At 39.3% G+C, this 22,549-nt stretch overlaps 1 protein-coding gene across 1 annotated transcript in view; it reads right to left on the reverse strand.

The window, feature by feature from the left end:
* Nucleotides 1-4,472: 4,472 nt before the first annotated feature.
* The window catches only part of htr2cl1 (5-hydroxytryptamine (serotonin) receptor 2C, G protein-coupled-like 1), a 41,850-nt gene continuing 23,773 nt past the window's right edge, over nucleotides 4,473-22,549 (reverse strand). Inside the window, exons 3-6 of the mRNA XM_059354902.1 lie at nucleotides 10,911-11,074; nucleotides 10,665-10,815; nucleotides 7,149-7,375; nucleotides 4,473-5,196 (exon numbers count right to left, since the gene is read on the reverse strand). Of these exons, the coding sequence (XP_059210885.1) occupies nucleotides 4,648-5,196; nucleotides 7,149-7,375; nucleotides 10,665-10,815; nucleotides 10,911-11,074 (1,091 nt within the window). The 3' untranslated portion in view covers nucleotides 4,473-4,647. The remainder of the gene's footprint in view (nucleotides 5,197-7,148; nucleotides 7,376-10,664; nucleotides 10,816-10,910; nucleotides 11,075-22,549) is intronic.

Here is a 22,549-nt window from a genome sequence, read left to right on the forward strand (position 1 = left end):
AAGGTGACCCATGCACCTGCAATAATGAGCAAGGATGAGGAACCACTTGAGCTGTTCTTCACCTAATAATTCTTAAATTACCATAAAAGGTTAACAACTAATCCAACAGTTTTAGAAGGCCAAACAGTTTTTTAATAGGTAGACTCCAGCTTATGTGTAATTAAATGCTTATATTAGCTTATTACTGAGCTGCCTTGGCCGCTCTCTGGTGTCTTTTTATTGATGTCTCCACTGCATTGCATTATGGGATATTTATGTGTCCAGTGTTTGCATACTGCAAGATTTCACCAGAAACAGTATGAAATTCATTATTTTTATGCTACGTTTTCGGAAATACTATATATAAATATTATTTTTGGCATACTGAACAACGTGTAAGTATTATTAGGGATGCACGATATGATCGGCACGTAATTTGTATTGGCCGATATTGGCTTGAAAATTAATTATCGACATCACGCCGATATAATAAAGTGATTTAATAATGGGGTGACATCACCTCTCTGTTGCACCTTGTTTGTAGCTCATAGAATTGTGCAGTGTAGTCTCAGCCCACCTATTTATTTATGTTCTGATTAGGGACTGGAGCTGCTTATATTTTATGTACTTTTTGTGATTTTGTTTGCACAGTGCAGATTGAGTCGTCACATATTGGCTCCTGTTTTAAGTTCAATTTGAATTTAAGTAGCAGTCTGTAAGGTACATGTAGTTTTATTCAATTTGGGTTTAATTGCTGAGCAGTTGCACTTTTCACATGTTCCCAGTGAACACAGGTTATGTTTACTTATTATGTCAATTGGGAAATTAGCAGAATTTGCCCTGATTGTGGGTATTAGTTGTGCGGGAAAAAAAATATCAGTATCGGTAATCGGTTAAATGAGTTGTAAAAAATCGGCATATCAGATATCGGCCCTAATATATATTTATATGTCACTATAGTTATAGTTCTTGATATGGAAAGGCCTTTAGTCTCAAGGAAACTCCTCCAGAGACACAAAAGGCAAGAAAACTGAGCCTGAAGTGAAAAACTGAGTGAAATGCCCCTTAAAGTGACCTCTTAAAACGTTACTTTCCTCAATGTAGTTCTTTACAACACAAACCATTTAGCTCTATTGAACTAAACCTACAAAGCCAATCACTAAATGCACACCAGTTTCAGGTTACACCTTCTATAATATCTCCTGTTGCTAAAAATGTTTTTTTTGCCACAATATTGAATCCTTTTCTAAGGCAGTACATCGCAGATATTTAATGGAGACGCAGTGTGGAGGAATCACGTTGCCTGTCAGATGTCGATAAAAAGTAGGAGGGAGGGAGAGAGAATCAGCGGCGCAGAGCTGTGAGGGGCTGCTGACCGATCTTGATGGAGTCAGGGGTCTGTCTCTTAGTGTATCGACTTTCTGTCCGTTTTATGCGACAGATGAAATCTAAAGCTATTTGGTCTTTGAGTCACACTCCGATGACTCGGGCTGAACGGATTGTAAAGACAGAGATCAGAGAGTTTTTGACCACAGAGTTGGGGGTCCAAACTGCAAGTCTTGGAGCAAGTTTTCCAACCTAAAAGCCATCATTAGGGGCCCGTGTGTAAGGGTGGGGCTCTGCTAGAGCCTTTATTGCTGAAATGTAAGCATAAATCTTCTTTCTGTCCTCTTTGGCTTTCACTGTAGCATCTTAGTACATTTGGGCTGAGAGGTTTTTTGGAGAGAAAAGCACTGATCTAAGGGCTGACCTTGAAAAAAAACGTAATTTTCTAAATGACAGTCTTGTTTAATCAAGAATGTGTCCCTCAGAGACGATGCTCTGAATCTCAAACAGGGCAGATTTATCCCCACATGTGATGTCATAACTGTGATATGTACTCTGATACTGTGATATTAAGTATATTATCTCAAAATTTGAATCTAATAACAAAACACTATACTTTTTAACAAATCTTATGCTTCTGATGAGTAAGTTTCACATCCACAAGATGAAGTTTTCCAAGTCCCTCCCTAACTTTTCACAAGAGAATTAAAATTTTATATCGAAACTTTAGAGTTGATGTCAAATAAAAAATGTGAACACACTCTCATATATATATATATATATATATATATATATATATATATATATATTTAATTCTACAGATACTGTAACTGACATTTTTCTTTGTATATCTTGTTTATACTGAATGCCTGTATTTTTATATTGTTTATATACTGTATTTCCTTCATTGTTAATAAAGATCTGAAAAAAAAATCTCAAAGATGCTGAATTGGTATCTTAGATGAAGGGAATATAGGTAAATTCAGTCTAAAAAAAAGTCTAAATTCTGATTCCAGCTTCTTAAATGTGAATATTTTCTTGTTTTATTTGCTCTTCTATGACAGTAAAAAGAATATATTTGAGTTGTGGAACAAATAAGACATTTTAGGACATCATATAAGACCAAACAGCTAATCAGTTAATTGAAAAAATAATCCACATGTTAATTGACAATGAAAATACTCATTACTCGCAGCCCTAGAGAGATTTCCCTAATTAATGTGATTGCTGATGGACATGATTCCACTGTTTTGGGAAAATAATCGTGAGTTTTATCTTGTGAATCAATAATAATGGTGGCTAATTGAAGCTGTGGCTGATAAAATATATAGAGTTTGTTCTTTTTACGAATTACATCTTTGTGTACCCTTATATTAACCCTCTGAGGTCTATGATCAGAAAAAACTAAGTCACTCCAAAGTACAGACTTGAAACTTTCTCCCAGTTTTTGTTTGACATTCCTAGGTCAAGTAAAACCAAAGATATGATAGTTTTAATTTGATAGTACAGAAATATTGGTGCGTTGGTGTAGCTCTCTGTGTAATTTTGCACATAGTTTGTTTTGAAGAGTTGCAGCTAACAAGGAGAAAAACATGTTTTTATGGGACTTTTTGTATATAGTTTTATTATATTTAAATTTTTACCTTTTAATATGTTCATATTTGTATCCTATGTAAGTTCCATAACAGTTCATTGAGCATATTTGTGGTTTTTATTTGTAGTAAATAGTATCAACTCTGATTTCATGATTTTTGGGCTCAATATGTTGATAAAATAGGCTAAAATGAGAAAAATAACTGTCAGATCATGTAGGTGAAGAAACTGGATACCAAATATGGGCATAGTGAACATTTTTTATGTGGTATATGAAAAATCAAAAGTATTCAAAAACGGCCTTTTTAACGTGTCTTTTTTTAAAGCACCGTAACAAAAAACAAGGTGACGTGGAGCAGTTTTTTGTTTGACGTTCCTCGGTCATGTAAAAGATATGATCGTTTTAATTTGACAGTACAACAATATTTATTCAAGTGTAAAAGTAGGATGGGACGAGGCAGGTGTGGCATTCTGTAAAAATGGAAAAAAGGGCTCTAATCATATAACACTGTTCCTATAAATAAACATGTTTTTATGTATAGTTTAATTATATTTGTATTTTACCTTTATATGTTGCATATTTGTAACCTATGTTTTACATTTTTCTGGTCTGAAACAGTTCATTGAGCATATTTGTGGTTTTTATTGTCATAAAAAGTATAATTTAATTTCAGATTTCATGATTGTTGGGCTCAATGTGGTAATAAAGTGGGTTAAAGTGAAAAAAAAATATAGTCAGATCATGTTGAAGTTGTGCTGAGAAAATACCAAATACCAAACATATAGTATATAGTAAATATTACGTGGTATTTAAAGGGAAAATAGGCTCAGACCCCAGAGGGTTAAAATAGTCACTTTTACTTTTAGATTGCTCCCTTTTCTTTTCTTTTTAAATTGTTGTGTGTAAAAACTTTTAGAAGTTGGGTTTTTAATTTTCTCCGGTCATCAGAAGCAAGAGCCTGACAGTTGTATTGGACCAAAGGCCTGCGCCATTTTTGTTTTTAGCTCTTTTGGCCCCTTGTTGGACCTCTCTGTGTCTCTGTGTGCGACCACCAGGTGGCACTGTGAGTCCACCTGTGGTCCTTATACATTCCTTCATCTTTGTTCCTCTCAGACAAACTTTCACTGCAGCCTTGAGAAAGTTTCCTTTAGAGAAAAAAAATCCCATTTCTCTCGGCTGGATAGTTTGATTATACATGCTGGAAAGGTTCATTCAGATGTATTTTATGACCGGCACAAAAAATAGATTTGGTTTAGTTTCGCTTGGTGTGGTGGGATTCCACATGGACCAGAGCTCGGACTGCATTTGGACTCTGCGTGAAGGCTTGAAGTCTTGGTTTGACCCCGTTTGGCCTCAGCGGTCGGTGCTTGACTCCGTAACCTGCATCAGTGGGACTCCGTCGAGGGCCGCTTGACTTCATACCAGGTTAATAATGAGCATCTCTCTCCACTTTGTCTTCATCTGAGCTGCTAAGAACACTTTTATTCTCCATTTCTGGTATGAAAACCAACATTGTGACACCCAAAAATTCAAACGCTGGCTTCCATTCCAAAACTCTCATTTTTCTCACACATTGCTGTAAGTATTGCACTTCAGAGTAGAGGGGTAAGGCTCCTTTCACAATAAAAGCACCCACCGCCGATGCAGCCGATCTGTTTTCTTCCAGCGCCAGCTCGTCGAAACGGCCCAGCGTCTGCAGGTTTTGAAAAAATGAAGACAAGATAAAACGACAGAGAAAAAGCACACAATCACACGCTGCTGGTGTGTTCTCTGGAGGCGGGGCTATAGCTGATGAGTGACAGCTCCTGCTCCACCTCCGTTTCCGAAAGCATGCCGACGGAGAGGCTCTGAGACACTATTCCGATTTGCGTCTCGTCATCTGTCATGTCCTCCGGGTCCACCGTGAGCCTCCCGTTGTCCCCCCTGCCGCCGTTTCGACAGTTGCTATTGCGGTCCATGCCTCCTTTCCCGTGACCGCCCATCAGAAGGGGGGTCACGGCGTGCGACGGGCACGGCGGGGGGACCAGGAGGGTTTTGCAGCCCTGCCCGGCAGCGTTGGCCCCCACTTTGTACTGGCACCTGATGTAGCTGGAGAAGGCCCTCCTGTAGGTCTTATTGAAGAGGGTGTAGACCAGAGGGTTGACCCCCGAGGAGATGTAGCCCACCCACACAAAGACGTTGAGCAGGTCGTTGAGCAGGGACTCGTTGCAGGAGCCCCGACACAGGACGAAGGTGACGTTGGTGATGAAGAAGGGACACCACATGATGAGGAAGAGGAAGAAGACGATTCCCAGGACCTGAGGAAAGAGAGACAAACAGAAGGAATGAGCAACCAGTGGCGGTTCTACAGGGGCCTACAGGGGCCACTGGCCCTGTGAAGAAGCCTTTGATTCAGATTCAGATTCAGGTTAGATTTATTTGTCATTGCACAGAAATTCAATGAAATTCAATGCACTCACGTGACTCATAAATAGCATAATAAATAGTAAATAACAAGATATATTCTCATCATCTCATCTCAATAAATAGAAAATAGAAAAGATACATTCTCATCATCTCAGCACTTAGTATATTCATGTCATGTAATTCATTTACTGTACCATCAACTTAGTACCATTGTATGTACACTTTGGCCCCTGCTGTGGCCCCTGTGCAAAATTAATAATAAAATGATCAATTTATAAAGATGAACAATGGAACAATTCTAACCTTTTTTTTATTCAAACAATATCTCATTGTACACAAAAGGAACCCAGAATGTGTCCATTGTATAATAGTTTAATCGTGCAATAAAATATTGTGTGTGTGTGTGTGTATATATAGATCATTTTGACTGTACTGCACTTTCAAAATAAAGTGATTGTGCACAGAAATTAGAAATGTCATTGTTATTGTTGGTGAGTCTCATTATTTAAATCAATGTATTTGTATCTTCCAAATATACTTAAATGAGATGTTTAAATAAGCTAAAATAAAAATTTTGAATGCTTGAATATCATCTTTGACATTTGTTAATGTGCTAATGTGCCCCTCTGATTAAACACTGGCTTCTCCTTGGCCCCCACAGTAAAATTGGTCTAGAAGAAATTTAATTTAAGACAAAAGCCAATCAAAGAAAAGACGACATAATGAATGAAAACAAAGCAAGAAAAGATAACAAAAGAGTGGAGGAGATTAGAAAACCGTACATTAAAAACTAATTTCCTTCAGTGGAAGTGGAAGTTTTAAAGAAATGAATTGTGTCAACATGGACATTTTTCTGATTAGAAAAATGCTTGAAATAATTGAAATGCAATCATCACACACAGTCTTTTGTTTTTTAATATCATTGTCAGTGTGCCACTTCTACTGCAATTTGAATTATTGATACAGGTGTGAGAGCGCTTTGGTCGCCATCCAACAGGAATTTGAATGGAAGCCACCGACGAGCACACTCTGAGCTCTCTGTGACTCCGGCAACGCTTCAAGCTGTTTTTGCTGTTTGCTCAAAGTGTCTGGCTGGATTTGATAACATAAGAGCTTCTCAACATGCAGAACTCAGAAACATCTGGAAGTTACTCAGACGAACACGTCTCTCTTGGTTGTCAAAAGTCATTGATAATGACACCAAACGAAGGGCATTCAAAAGTGGTCCCTCAATATGAACACGAGGGAAAAAGAAGATCACAGAATATCTACATGTCAACAATTCTATTTGGCTACTTTTTGACACAAAAAGACACAAAATGACTATAAATGACAAAAAAAGACAGAAAAAGACTAAAAAAAGACACAAAATGACTTAATAAGACACAAAATTACTAAAAAGACACAAAAAGACACAAAATGACTTAATGAAAGACACAAAAAGACTAAAGAGACACAAAATGACAAAAAAAGACAGAAAATGACTTAATAATAGACACAAAATGACCAAAAAAGACACAAAATGACACAAAATGACCAAAAAAGACACAAAATAACTTAAAAAACAAACAACAACAGACACAAAATGACCACAAAAAGACACATAAAAGACACGAAAAGACATGAAAAGGATTCAAAAATGGAGTCCATAGAGTTAAAAGGCAACTTTGGTTAATTTGAAGTGAAGGAACCCACAGTATTCAAGTATTGCGGTTCAATACCCACCTGTACCTCTGAATGTGTTTATCTGTTTATCTCCCTGCTGTTAAATCACATTACTGTGAGCCCTGAAACACCTTGAATCACCTCACAGACACTCAGCTCCGCTCCTCTCCGTTCTCACCTTGGAGGCCCGCCTCTCGTTTTTTATCGCCTGCATCATCCCCCGCCGCCCGTGGCAACCCGACGTGTCGCTCCGCCCCGGCCCCGCGGCTGGCGAGCTGAGCTGAGACGCCACCTCGGTGCTGGGAATGATGCTGATGCTGTCTGGCGACGAGGCGCTGAGCATCTCGGCTCCTTTCAGACAGCTCAAGGTGCTCCGTCTGCTCTGAGGAGGCGGGGGCTTTAACTCTGTGGGAGGGGTCACAGGGGTCAAGGAGCTATATTAGCTGCAGAACGGGCTCAGGTTGAACAAATGTGATTGCACAAAATAAAGACGTTGGTGGAAAGAAATGCATGTAAATACATAATTTTGCTTTATATTTAATTAATAGTGTCTACATGCCTAAATGCATTGAGTTGCTGCCATGTGATTGGCTGATTAGATATTTGCAATAACAAGCACTTGAAGTGGCCAGTGAATATATATATATATATATATATATATAGGAAACTATGGAAAAAAACGTTAGCGCACCCTTATTTTCTTCAAATTGTTGTTCATTTTCATGCCTGGTACAACTAAAGGTACATTAGTTTGGACAAATATAATGATAACAACAAAAATAGCTCATCCATCCATCCATCCATCCATCCATCCATCAATCCATCCATCCATTCTTGTCCGCTTATCCGGGGCCGGGTCGCGGGGGCAGCAGGTTAAGAGTTTAATTTAAGAGCTGATATCTAGACATTTTCCATGGTTTTCTTGATAATAACCAAGATCATTATCAAGAAAACCATGGAAAATGTCTAGATATCAGCTCTTAAATTAAACACTTATGAGCTATTTTTGTTGTTGTCATTATAAATGTCTAAACAAACACTATTAATTAAATATAAAGCAAAATTATGTATTTACATGCATTTCTTGTGACATGTCATATTTGGCTTTGACTTTGACAATATTTGCTCTCACTTTGTGATAAAAAATATCAGGATATATATCGTATATCGATATTCAGCTTAAATATATCGGGATATGACTTTTGGTCCATAAGTCCCAGCCCTAACTTTCTATATATATATATAATGTGTATTTTGCTGGAGTTTGTCAGCCACCACACTGAAGGATTGGATTTGTCTGTTATCACCATGACTCATTCCAACTTAGTTACTGAGAAAACTGCAGATTTCACTCCCCGACAACAACCACTGAAAGCATGTCAGATTTTGTGTTAACAAGGCTGCTGACATTTCGTATGGAGGAGGACATATGAAAAGGTTAAACACGAGGAGAATGTTTCATTCACACTTTTCTGTGTTGGAGATGCCAGAGGATAAGGTAGAAAATGGGCAAATACTGCCATATCATGCAATTTGAACTTTACTGGAGAAGCGAAGTGCTGCCCAAACTGATGGGACAGATAGCTGCTGTCTGCTCAGCACCACAGCTTTATAATAAACTGCTGGTGAATCAGATATGATGCATGCATGAGGCATACTGTTGGTGCTGGGCTGTGGTGGAAGCATCTTTTTTATTATTAAAATGAAAATATGCAGCAATGCTTGGAAAACACAAGCAGCAATGGCAGTTTTGTGCTTCTACTTGGTTAAATTAGGGGATTATTTAGGTTTGTGGAGTAATTAAAACCTCAATTTAGCCTTTTTTTTTAATCCCAAAGGTTTTATGATGATACTGACCAAGTTTGTAGTTGATCTGATTAAATCTGTAGGAGGAGTTGGTTGAAGTATGCGACGTGGAAATGGTGAAATTCGCTGAAAAGTGCAATATTCGATCCACGATGGCCAACTTCCTGTTCGTTTTTGGGTATGGATTCTTGAGAGTTTTTGGTGCGTCTTCCCCAGGCGGCAATCTCCGTGCCTGAGCATGGAGGCCACCAGGAAGTGCATAAAGCCTGCAATTCACCGAAAATTCCAGTAGGGGGTGCTAAGTTTGGCTGCAAAAGAAATCTGCCCATTAATTTCAGTGCTAAATTTGAAAACTTCTCACTTGATTTATTACCTCAGAAAAAATTTTCAGGACAACACTATGGTCTCAATGGCTAGTAAAAAATCTTCTTCAAGACAATTTGATGTTAATAGTTCTAATAATGGCCCCATTTAGAAGAAAATAGAAGATAAAGAATCGTATGATTTGGGGCGTTTCTAGCTTTGATTGACAGGTCACTAACAAGGCGAGCCGTCACCAGGAGAGAAGCAGAGCAATGCGTATCCATGGAAACGTGTCAATAAAGTTATATATAACATTATATAGATAGTAACGAGGACGTTTACCGATTTGGTCTAATAACTTTGACCCTTTCACTGTATTTTCACTTTATGACAGTTTATTTAAACGTTTTGTTCATTAAATGTCTTGTTCAGTGTTTGGTTGGACTAACAGACACTCCAAGGAGTCGCTGCTCATTTTTCTGAGGTAAGAAAGATACATTTTGTTTTTGTTTTTTTGCTAGCCAAAACTAACATCCCAGTTAATGCTCCAATTAATGCTAACATGAATTAGCAGCGGCTTCTCTCAGTCGGGTTGCCGGTGTAGAGAGGCTGTAGTCAGTGTTGTCAGATCCCTCGCGCTCCGCCACAGTCCAATTATGGTCTGCTCCGCGTATCGGAAACAAGATGGCGACGCAAGATGGCGAAGAGTGTAACGCTGAACTCGAGGCTTCCAACGGGCAGTCCACAAACCAATGGGTGACGTCACGGTGACTACGTCCATTATTTATATCCATATAGTCTATGGTCTTCCCATGATACACGTATGTACCAAATTTCTTGTTTCTACAACATTCCTGTGTGAGGGGCCCAATTTCCTTAAATTTCTAGGGGGGGCTGATGCATATTCCAAATATGGTGAGTTTTTGAATGACAAAGCCTCCGAATAGGTGATTTATTTCTTTAAAAAAAAAAAAAAAAAATAGACAGAACAATTTCACCAAAATCTGCATGCTATAGTTTTTTTTTTTAATTACTTTTTTGCCCCTTTTCCCCCCAAATTTTGGAAATCCCATAATATGGTGTTTTTCTTTCATCTCTGGTCATACTATGCTCTAACATGAATCAACAGCCTATAATTGGGGAATTTCAAGCATTGTTAGGCATTTTAAAATTTGACCAATTTTGACAAGAATTGACATGCTATAGTATTTCTTTCTTCAAAAATTTGGACATCCCATAATATGGTATTTTTCTGTAATTTCTGGCCATACTATGCTCTAATATGTATCAACAGACTATAGACACAGGCCATTTCAAGCATTTTTATTAATTATTTTTGACAAACATCTACATGCTATAGTATGTCTTTTGGTTTTATTATTTTTACATATATATATATATATATATATATATATATATTTTATTATTACTATTATTTCAATATGTTTTTTCTCCAATGCTCGGGCCCTAATAATAAAACATGATGATGGTTTATGACTGAATAAATTCACATATTTACTATAAATTCCTTGATCAAAATAGCTATTTCAGGTAAAATAACAACATTAGTGGAGTTTTTCTTTACCTTGTGAGTCTGAAGGATCAAGTGTGATCTGAGGGAGGGAGAAGGTGCTGGGCGGAGGCTGCAATGTGTTTGTCATTGCTGGTGTGTGCAAAGGCTGCTGGGAGGAAGTCTTTGCCTCGTACAGGAAGACAGTGGCCTGCCTCTGGAGCACCTGGAGGGCACAGGGAGCGAGGAGGATGAAGAAACAGAAGCAGCGGGTTGTGAAGTGAAGTGTTTGGGAGGCGAACACGGGCACGGCTGGCTCACCTGTATGGTGAGGCAGTATGTGACCACCATGATGACCAGGGGGATGAAGAAGGCCACGAAGGAGCCGATCAGCATGAAGCGCTCCTCGTTGAGGACGCAGCTGCCGTTGACGAAGACCTTGTCCTCGTTGTGGAGGCCGATCACGGGGATAGGCATGGAGACACCTGGAGAGAGAGAGACAGACATGGGGGAAAGGAATAAGTGTCTCGATTTTTTATTATTGACTGGTGCAAACTCATTACTTAACCCTCTGAACCCCAAACCGTGTAGGGCGTTTTTTCCTCTTTTCACATTTTACTCACTGTGTCCTTGTATTTCACTGTAATATATACGTACTGCAGCTCTGTGGAATCAGCACAATGATGGCTAGAAGTGGGAACAACTCAAAAATGTCTTTTGTGCAGAATAACACAGTTATAATTACATAAATCATTAAAAGAGAATTAATGCAAGTTGAATTTCTCTGATATTTATTTAAAAAATATTTGAATAAAATGGAATTTACATGTACAAGACTATTTCAAGTGCCCACACGTGTCATGACTATTGGGAAAGAGAAATGGGTCTCGACATGTTATACATATTGAACTGTTTGCATTTTTACGGCCTACACTATGATGAGATTCTTCAGAGATTTCAAACAATTAATACTAGTAATGTTATGATACTATATAATATACAAGGAGCACACCTACAACAAGCATTCCTTTACAAGTATTTACTTATACAGCAACCTATGCCCTGTAACCTCAAAATGTGTGTGTGTGTGTGTGTATGTGAAACGTTTATCTGGAGGAGTGTGCGTGCTTACGCGCGCATTTGTGTGTGTGTGTGTGTGTGTGTGTAACTAAACTAACTATGTATATCTGGAGGAGTGTGCGCGCTTACGCGCGTATGTGTGTGTAACTTAAATCACATAAAGTTACCTGTGTGTGTGTGTGTGTGTCTGTGTGTGTGTGTGAAGCATGTGTATCTGGAGGAGTGTGCGCGTAAGTGCATCTATCTGTAACTGTAATTACATAAAATGACGTGTGTGTGTGTGTGTGTGTCTGTGTGTGTGTGTGAAGCATGTGTATCTGGAGGAGTGTGCGCGTAAGTGCATCTATCTGTAACTGTAATTACATAAAATGACGTGTGTGTGTGTGTGTGTGTATGTGTGCGTGTAACTGTAATAACATCAAAGGATCAAAGGCAATCAGAGCAATCAACAGAATTAACTGCAGCTGTCCAATGTTCCAACACAGTGACAGCAGCCAGAGGTGGACAGACTGGAATTTCTGGCCTCGAACAGAAAGCATTTTTGGCAAAACCATAATACCTATCATTGATCCGACTTCACTTTGAGCGTCTTGAGAGTTCTTCCTGAACAGAATGTTTTTTGTGAAGAAAAATGAAGAAATAGCTTTGTAAGAGCGATCTGAAAAACTGTTAAATAATCTTTTCTACAGAAATTTTCCTGTGTTTTTAATATGGGAGCCAATGAGGCTGTTGGTGCGTGTTGAATTGGTGGCAACTTACAATTGGTGCATCTGTGCGTCCTACGCCCAAACTATAACTCTGACAGCTTTACCAGAGGATTGTGAGTGAGAAGACAAATTTTCCTACGTTTCTATGTATAAATCATTTCTGTAGAGTGGAATTTGCGGCCTGGAGCGCAGTTTTCAAATTTATTTTTTGACAATTTCTTCTCTCGCTCTACAATCTGGCGATGATGTCACACACTGTGACATGAACATTCCGTGCATTACACACTCATTATAATCTCAGAATTTCTCCAAAAATGATCTTGGTCATTGAACAGGGATTGATAAAAAACTATATGACCTATCGAAACGTGGATTAATACACCGATACACAAGACTTGTGTCTACTGTTTAAAGTTTAAATGGAGTCTCTAGGTGATATTATGCCGGAGAAGTACACGTTTAAAAATCTCCAATTATTGTTATTTTTCGCTCTTTTTTTTCCGTCCGTCTCATTCAGTTCAATGCAAAATTTTGGGCAATTCGTATTCTGTAGAGAAAAGTAATAGCACAATGATCACAATCAAACCGCACGTTTTGATATATAATTTGTCCTGTCATCGAGTTGTAGGACTAGTAGCGGGACGAAATTGTGTCCGGAAGAGGAAGAAGAAAAAAATCCACAGTATAACAATAGTGCTCGGGCTACAGCTATTATTTCCTCTGTGTTTTTGGCAATCTTTTAAAGAAAACATGGGGTTCAGAGGTTAATAATAGGGCAAAATGCTAATAATAAAAAGATATATCATGGTCGTAGTTTCCTGCCATATATACCTTCACAGTAACAAAGAGATTTGAAAAATACAAACCCTTTAATCCTTGCATCTCCATTCCAAACATCACCTCCTTTTGTTTTATGGTAATATTCTAAAAGATCATTTTTCAAGTGGTGTAAATTCTCGTCTGGAAATAGATTAATTTCTCCATGAAGGTAATAATTTTGAATCAGTGAGGGGAAAACACCTGTTTCTACTTAATTTCATGGTTAAATTCCTGGCATCAGTGTGTTAATCATGACTGGGAAATGCTCAATGATTTCATCATGAGAAACCCCCAAACACACTCGAAAAACACTTAATTATCCACCAGTTCACAAAAAATAAAGGGCATAATTAAGACTTTTATCATCATGAGAGTCAATACTCATTCGTGGAATTACAAATATTAGATGGTAAACGATGAGCTCCACCTGTTATGAATCAGAACTGAGTGTGTAATGGATGTTGTAATAGTTGCTTTGGTGCCGTTAGAGGACGCTGACCAATAAAGACTGAGGTGAGAGAAAACGTTTTGAGGCCAGGCTGGTTTTCTAATGTGCAGCTGCTGATTTCAAAGAGCTTTTCTGCTGAAAAGTGTCTCCCTGACCTACGATGTGTTTCACACACTGAGGAGGAAGTGTCTCCAGGTTTCCTCCTCTTTCATTTCCCCTTCCTTGTGTCCTTCTCTTCCTCATTGTGTTGTTCTCTTCCTCCTTAATTTCCTTATCTCCTTCCTTGTGTCCTTCTCTTCTTCATTGTTTCCTTTTATCCCTCCCTTTTCCTTCTCTTTCTCCTGGTTTCTTTGCTTCCTTGTCTCCCACCTTGTTTCCTTCCCTTCCTCATTGTTTCCTTATCTCCTTCCTTGTTTCCTTCTCTCCCTCCTTGTTTCCTTATCTCCTTCCTTGTGTCCTTCTCTTCTTCATTGTTTCCTTTTATCCCTCCCTTTTCCTTCTCTTTCTCCTGGTTTCTTTGCTTCCTTGTCTCCCACCTTGTTTCCTTCCCTTCCTCATTGTTTCCTTATCTCCTTCCTTGTTTCCTTCTCTCCCTCCTTGTTTCCTTATCTCCTTCCTTGTGTCCTTCTCTTCCTCATTGTTTCCTTTTCTCCCTCCTTGTTTTCTTCTCTTCCTAATTGTTTCCTTATCTCCTTCCTTGTGTCCTTTTCTTCCTCATTGTTTGCTTATCTCCTTCCTTGTGTCCTTTTCTTCCTCATTGTTTCCTTGTCTCATTCCTTTTCCTTCTCTTTCTCCTGGTTTCTTTGTTTCCTTATCTCCTCCATGTTTCCTCCCCTAACTCCTTGTCCTTCCCACCCCCTCGCTTCTTTCCTCTCCCTCCTTAATTTCCTTGTCTCCCTCCTTGTCACCTTCTCTTCCTCAGTGTTTCCTTCTCTCCATTGTTTCCTTGTCTCCCACCTTGTTTCCTTTCCTCCCTCATTGTTTCCTTGTCTCCTTCCTTGTTTCCTTCTCTTCCTTATTGTTTCCTTATCTCCTTCCTTGTGTCCTCCTCTTCCTCCTTGTTTCCTTCTCGTCCTCATTATTTTCTTCTCTCTCTTGTTTCCTTGTCTCCTTACTTGTTTCCCTCAATTCCTCATTGTTTCCTTGTCTCCTTCCTTGTGTCCTTCTCTTCCTCGTTGTTTCCTTGTCTCCCTTTTCTTTCCTTCCTTGTTTCTTTGTTTCTTTGTTTCCTTATCTCCTCCTTGTTTCCTCCCCTAACTCCTTGTCCTCTCCACCTCCTTACTTCTTTTCTGCTGATTTTCTAATGTCCAGCTGCTGATATCAAAGATCTTTTCTGTTGAAAAGTGTTTCCCTGACCTGCGATGTGTCCCAGACACTGAGGAGGAAGTGTCTCCAGGTTTTCTCCTGGCAGCAGCAGGAGTGTTTCATGTCGGACATCTCTGAGCCGCACTGTGGCTCGCCGTAATTCATTTAAGTGCAAGGTGCATCATTTTCTCTTTCGCAGCTGGTGACCAGGGCCGACATCAAAATGCAATTTGGAGCAGTGGCAGCTCCCTTAATGCGATCGCTGCGATCGACTGCACAGACGCTGCCAGGAGGAAGAATCTGTTTGCATAGATTGTAAACATTTTACCTCTGTGGACGTCTAAATAACCTGAGATGAGCAAATCGTTCTGATGAGAGCGAAGGCCAGTCATGATTCATTCATTCATACCGTCTCAAACAGAGACGGAGCAACGTTCCTCTCATTGACACAACTTGATTATTTACTTCTCCTTGTTTCCTTCTCTTCCTCATTGTTTCCTTCTCTCCCTCCTTGTTTCCTTCTCTTCCTCCTTGTTTCCTTCTCTTCTTCCTTGTTTCCTTCTCTCCCTCATTGTTTCCTTCTCTTCTTCCTTGTTTCCTTCTCTCCCTCATTGTTTCCTTCTCTTCTTCCTTGTTTCCTTATCTTCTTCCTTGTTTCCTTCTCTTCTTATTGTTTCCTTGTCTCCCTCCTTGTTTCCTTCTCTTCTTCCTTGTGTCCTTCTCTTCCTCATTGTTTCCTCTTTTCTTCCTTGTGTCCTTCTCTTCTTCCTTGTGTCCTTCTCTTCCTCATTGTTTCCTTCTCTTCTTCCTTGTTTCCCTCAATTCATCATTGTTTCCTTGTCTCTCGTCTTGTTTCCTTTCCTTCCTCATTGTTTCCTTCTCTTCTTCCTTGTTTCCTTCTCTACTTCCTTGTTTCCTTTGCTCTCTCCTTGTTTCTTTCTCTTTCTCCTTGTTTCCTTTGCTCTCTCCTTGTTTCTTTCTCTTTCTCCTTGTTTCCTTCTCTTCCTCCTTGTTTCCTTGTCCCTTTCCTTGTTTCCTTCTCTTCCTCCTGGTTTCTTTGTTTCCTTGTCTCACACCTTGTTTCCTTCCCTTCCTCATTATTTTCTTCTCTTATTCCTTGTTTCCTTCTCTCCCTCCTTGTTTCCTTGTCTCCTTCCTCATTTCCCTCAATTCCCCATTTTTTCCTTGTCTACCTCCTTGTTTCCTTCTCTTCCTCATTGTGTCCTTCTGTCCCTCCTTATTTCCTTTTATTAGCTTCTGTCCCTCCTTGTTTTCTTCAGTTATTATTGTTTTTTTAAGTAGGTTGACTTTCATATGAAACTACATCACACAGTTATGATTGTGATGTTTTAACTGTAACCCTGATCTCCATTCTAAACTTAACCAAGTCATTTCTGTGCATTAAAGTAGTTCTGTTTCACAAAATGAAATAGAATATTTCATAAGATATCCTGCTTGATTTGTACTGACATCATTTAAAATGTACCTTTTGGCAGCCACACATGCTTCACACTGTGCTGTTTAAAGTGTAAAATGCAGCAGATTTCTTCCCCTCAGGTGACAACAGTTATCTGCTGAAGCCAAAGCTGCTCGCCCACTCTGTAAATCCACAGCTGACACAGTAAAGTGGTAAGCAGACACACTCGCTCTGCGGTGGATCGCAGCGTCGCTCGGATAGAGAGCCGCTGCTGCTGGAGGAAGATTATTGTAGCGATATCTGCAAAATCATCAGGGTGTGAGCCGCTACGGGAAAAAAAATCTCCCTCTTGAGCACCGCACAGCTCTGTGAACCCGAGAGTCGACACCAGCAAATGTAGCGTGAGGAGGCTTCAGTTATATATGCTTCAGGGGGAGAAAAAAAAAGGCTTTCCATGCTTCAGTTACATCAGTATTTTATGAAAGTAAAATGGACTTTTATTTAGGCGACCCAAGACCATAAAACAGTCATAGATTTAGTTATTAAAGCATTAAAAAGGTGCCTCAAAAATGTTTGACACCTTTTAAATCAGATGGATGGACATCAATGGTTTCTCTGACTGAGACGACCTCTTGTTCCCTTCACTCCCTCCTTGTTTCCTTCCCTAACTCCTTGTTCCCTTCACCTCACTCTTTGATTCCTTCCCTAACTTCTTGTTTGTTTCCGTCTCTAACACCTTGTGTCCTTCTCTCCCTATCTGTTTCCTTGTTTCCACCCTTCCCTCCTTCTCCTCTTAACCCCCTCCTGGTTTCCTTCCCTAACTTCTTGTTCCCTTCACTCATTCCTTGTTTCCTTGTGTCCTCCTTGTTTCCATCTCTCACACCTGGTTTCCTTCCCTAAAAACTTTTTTTTCTTCTGTTCCTCCTTCTGTTTCCTTACCTAAGTCCTTGTTTGCTTCTCTCCCTCTGTGTTTCCTGCACTACCTCCTTGTTTCCTTCCCTAACTCCTTGTCTCCTACTTTATTCCTTCACCTCACTCTTTGATTCCTTCCCTAACTTCTTGTTTGTTTCCATTCCTCCTTGTTTCCTTCTCTAACACCTTGTGTTCTTCTCTCTCTCTGTTTCCTTGTTTCCATCCTTCCCTCCTTCTCCTCTTAACCCCCTCCTGGTTTCCTCCCTTCACTCCCTGATTCCTTCCCTAACTTCTTGTTCCGTTGACTCATCCGTTGTTTCCTTCTCTCACACTTGGTTTCCTTCCCTAAGTCCTTTTTTTGCTTCTGTTCCTCCTTGTTTCCATTGTTTGCTTTTATCCCTCTGTGTTTCATGCACTCCCTCCTTGTTTCCTCCCATAACTCCTTGTACCCTTCACTTATTCCTTGTTTCCTTTCTTTTCCTCTTTGTTTCCTTCTCTGCCTCCTTGTTCCCTTGTCTCTCTTCTTGTTCCCTTCATTTCCTCCTTGTTGCCTCCCCTTACTCTGTTTCCTTCCTTAAGTACTTGTCTCCTTCGTTGTTCCTTTCACTCCCGACTTGTTTCCTCACCTCAGTCTTTGATTCCTTCCCTCACTTCTTGTTTGTTTCCGTTCATCCTTGTTTCCTTCTCTCCCTGCCTGTTTCCTTGTTTCCCTCCTCCTCACCTTAACTGCCTCCTTGTTTCCTCCCCTCACTCTCTGATTCCTTCCCTAACTACCTGTTCTCTACTCTCCTTCCTTGTTTCCTTCTTTCTCGTTATTTCCTTCCCTTACTTGTTGTTTTCTCCTCCACTCCTTGTTTCCTTGTCTCACTCCATCTCACCTTCTCTCCCTGCCTGTGTCCATCCTTGTTTCCTTTCCTTCTTTTCTGCTTACGTCCCTCATCCCTCCTCATTTCCTTCCGTCTCTCCTTCCCTGTTTATTTCCCTTTGTCACCTTTCTTCCCTACTTCTTCTAGAAAATGTTATTTCAGCCTGAGAAACTACATCAAGCTTTTAAATGTACAAATCAGATGTTAATGCGATGTATGAAAATTAAGTTATTGCAAATGCTTTTTAAAAACTGAAATTCAAACAATCAACAGTGACCAGGGCACAAAACCAGAGACGATGTAGTGTTTAAAATGTAAAAGTTATATAATGTCCTGTTATGTAAGCGGTCATACTGGACCTACATGTCCGAATGGATTGAAACAACCTCTAAGTCAAACAGTGTGTTATTACACCAGAGAGAAAGGCTGCAAGGATCTTCTGTTGGATGTTTTGTTGCTAATCCTTCAGCATTGATCGCCGTAAGCCTTCTCAGACCTCAATCACAGCAGCATGTAGCGGTGCAGAACCTTTAGAGGGGTCAAGGAATCACCAACGGGAAAACAGGGGATTGCTTACAATCTAAAAGCAGCCGGTTGTGAAGGACTGCAGAAGAAAAAAGAAGAATGGAAAAACTCTATCTGGTTTCAGGAGATGTCACTCAACTTGATGTGACAGTACTGGAAGTTAAACAACTTTAAATGTACTTTACTTTGTTGTTCGGGTTTAATCTACAGACTATAAGTCTGTTCAGTGATATGTATCTAATGCTTGTTCTTCCCTGTACTGATAACACCAAGATGCATTCCCTTACACTTATTAAACATGGTCAACAGAGTAAATGTGATCTCGAGGGGAGATAGTTGCTGCAAATATTTGTTTAAAGTTGCAGGGAAGTTTGCATGTTAGGGGCCGTACATAAATTCTTACAGGGGGAGGGGAGGCCAGAAAATGGGGGTGGTTATGTGTTTTTTTAGTAGGAAGGCTGCAGTTTCTTTTTAAGTCAAGGTGAGGATCAGAATAAAAATATTAATAATGCTCGGGAGGGTCCAAGTCAAGTTTTTAAAATAAAGTTTGGGATGCAAATTAAATATTAATCAGGCTGGAGAGGGTTTTGCAAGTTTAGAACCCCCTCAATCATTTTCCAGGAGTACCCTTGGTAGCTTAAACACCAGACGAGAACTTTCACTTTGGTCCATTTCCATGCTCAACTATGTCCCATAAGTTGTTGCAGCCATTTTTTTTGGTTGGTACACTCATTTGGTGTTGAATTAGGCCATTTAAAAAAAATTGGAGAACGTATAAAAATAGTCCAGATACCATCCATAATATATCATCGATACTCTAGGACCTTGGTAACAACTTATATATCCAGAAATATTCATGCTGTGACTTGGTTTCAAAAACCTTCCTGACACAATATCATGATATCACATCTTCTAGTTTCATATGATACCAGAATCTTCTCTATAGTGTTACATTTTTACCTGCTCCAGTCTGTGAAACAAACAAAAAGGCAAAAAATGTAGATGTCTCAGGGGCAGGACTTTGGAACGCCCGGGGCTTAAGAAGTTCTTTAAATTAAAAAAATCATAATTTGATAATTTTCTGCCAAAAAATGTATCTCATGCCTTACATCCAACTCACATTTTGTACAGTTTTGTACAGTGGACACACATGCAGTTCTTATAAAAAATGCCAAATGCTAAATCAAAGTGTAATTATCTCAGCTACACAGTAGGAAGTAAAGTTAGCTAATGTTAGCTAACATAAGCTAATAGCAAACACAGTGAGGCTGTAGCAGCAAAAAAAATTAGAGTACTGAATTAAACAACAGTGTGTTTTATTGCTTAGGAATAGATGTGTCTGATTACGTTTTACTTTTTCAAGTTGCACCAGCTGTTTCAAAGAGTGACCGTACAAATTCTGAAAAGATCATATATCTTTCAGCCATTGTTCAAAAAACAAGCCAACAAAACTTGCTAGCCATCGTTGGCTAACGTGGTCAAGGAATCATTCTACCTCTCCCTACGCCCGTTACTTACTTTTTAAAAATATCTTTTTATACGTAGGAGAAACTGTGAGTTGTTTATTCCTTCAGAAGTTAACTATTTTTTGCTTTAAGGAGGTTTTATTACAAAGGTTTGTTGACAGATGCTCTCAAGCTAATCACTGTGTCTGCAGGGTGTGATTAAGCGCCTTAGATTGGAGGGAGTGATTATGAGTTTTAAAAGAATAAATAATTACATCCATCTGCTGTTTATCCTCATTGTCGAACAGCCAGGTGAATCTAAATGAAAGCCACTATCCACCTCACTGATTTCATCCCCTTAAAACTGTTTGGGTCGTGAGGAGTAGGTGTGAATAAATTAGCACAAAAGTGAAGGAAATTAAGATTATTTCCCGAGCTGAGTCCACTGAGACACGGCGTGGGTGCACAGGGCCTGCCAACTGTCACTGCAGTTAATTCAGCCACTGATAACAAACACTGGAGACAGAAATAAATCATACAAATTTAGAACAGAGACTTGACCTGGACTTGGTGTGGTATGAGACTTTGAAAGTCAAAGCAAAAGCATTCAGGTCTGGAGTTTTACCTTGATGAAACCCTCTGAACCTGGAGCCACTTCAAGGTGTTTTTTGCTCTTTTATAAAATTTAACTCAGTGTGGCCTTGAATTTCACTGCTGAATAACACAGTTACAATGACATAAATCATGAAAAAAGGAAAAAGGCAAGTTGAATTTGTCCGATAAATACCTTTTTTTGAAAAGACACAACATACACAACACTTTTAAAGTGCAGAAGTGGCATAAATATTGGAAAAAATTGGTCTCTATGTGCTATACATATTGAACTATTTGCCTTTTTACAACCTCTACTCAGAACCTCTCCTGTCCTCTCCCCTCAGCTCTGTGTAAACAAATTTTCGTTGAGTATTTATCACGTGACCGTTCGTCTCAGCAGAATCAATCATGGCTTCACAGTGTCGCCGTGGAGCAGAATTTAATGTTTTAAACAAGATGTAATTATTCCAAACAGCTGTTTTTTTTGGCGACGTTTTAATTCAGACACAATTTTTAAGCTTCGTTTTGGTTACTTTTTCTAATGGAAATGTTTATAACTTTTGCTCTGTTCAAGGACCGTCGGAAAGTTTACATTTTGAAAATAATGCTTGTTTTTGCAGTTTCTTCTTACGATAAACTGTGTATTTATGGTAACCTTTAAAGAAAAATACCTTTTGATGATGGGGTTCAGAGGCTTAATAAACCTGATTCAATTCAGCACATTTTTGAAAGATGCACAGAAGACCTTGACTATCCCAAAAGACTCCTCCGACATTACAACACATGACTGTAAATATACAGCCAAAACAGACTGACAGAAGCAAATTGTGCATTTCAAATTTGTCACAAAAGAGGAAACTGTTGGTACTTCAATTTGGTTGCCAGCAGATGCATCACATCTAAGTGGTCTGAAGAGGAAACGGGAGGGAAGAAAGAGATACTACAAAGGTAGAAAAGAGACGGAAAGTCTCTTCATGGTACATTGACACCGTGCAGTACATCTTCTGTTCGATGTTTCCTCACTAATCCTCGAGCATTGAGCGCTGTAAGCCCCTCGCTGACCTCAATCATTGCTGACTGTTGTGGTATTGAGGGGTCAAGAAAATGCCAACAGGAAAATAGGGATTTCTTGATTTAAAAGCATCCAGCAGCGAGGGAGTGCTGTGATATATTGAGGTGTCAATCATCTCCATCTGTCAGTGCGGCGAGAAGTAATCTCTCACAGCAAAACAACTTAACAACAGATGCAGAAAATGGACTTCAGAGGAGACTCCGTGTTGGAAAAACAATTTTTTTTGTGTTTTTTTGAAGATGCTGAAGTCATTGTTGCGGAGCAGATGTCCTATTCCACACAAAAGTATAAAAAGCACAAAGGAGAAACTGTTCGCTACACTCAATTATAATTGGACCCCATTGAGTCTTGTTTTCAGCTCAGTTTGCTTGTGTGTTTGTCAGCAGGATTACGGAGAAACTACTGGTTCAATTTTAACGAAACTTAGTAAAAGGGTAAAGCGTGGGTCAAGGAAAACCCACTAAAATTAGGTCATAGACTCTTTCCTGTCGCCAGTAAATGAGTAAGCCTTTCTGTTTTTTTTCTCTTGTCACATTCAACGTGGCAATCCACATATTGCTCACTTTAACTGATTTGGATTCCCTATTAAACAGACAATTCTCCTAAATCAAAACCCACAAACCCATTACATTTTGGAGCAGATCCAAATAAAGTGGCTGGTTATCTTTCATTTTTGTTAGCATGCAAGATAGGGAGTTTCTGCTGCAATAATGTGGTGTTGCAATAATCAGTAAAATTAGTTCCTGACTGGAAAAATTCACGTGTTTCGA

This window comes from Centropristis striata, chromosome 17 (assembly GCF_030273125.1).
Source record: "Centropristis striata isolate RG_2023a ecotype Rhode Island chromosome 17, C.striata_1.0, whole genome shotgun sequence".
NCBI classification, from domain to species: domain Eukaryota; kingdom Metazoa; phylum Chordata; class Actinopteri; order Perciformes; family Serranidae; genus Centropristis; species Centropristis striata.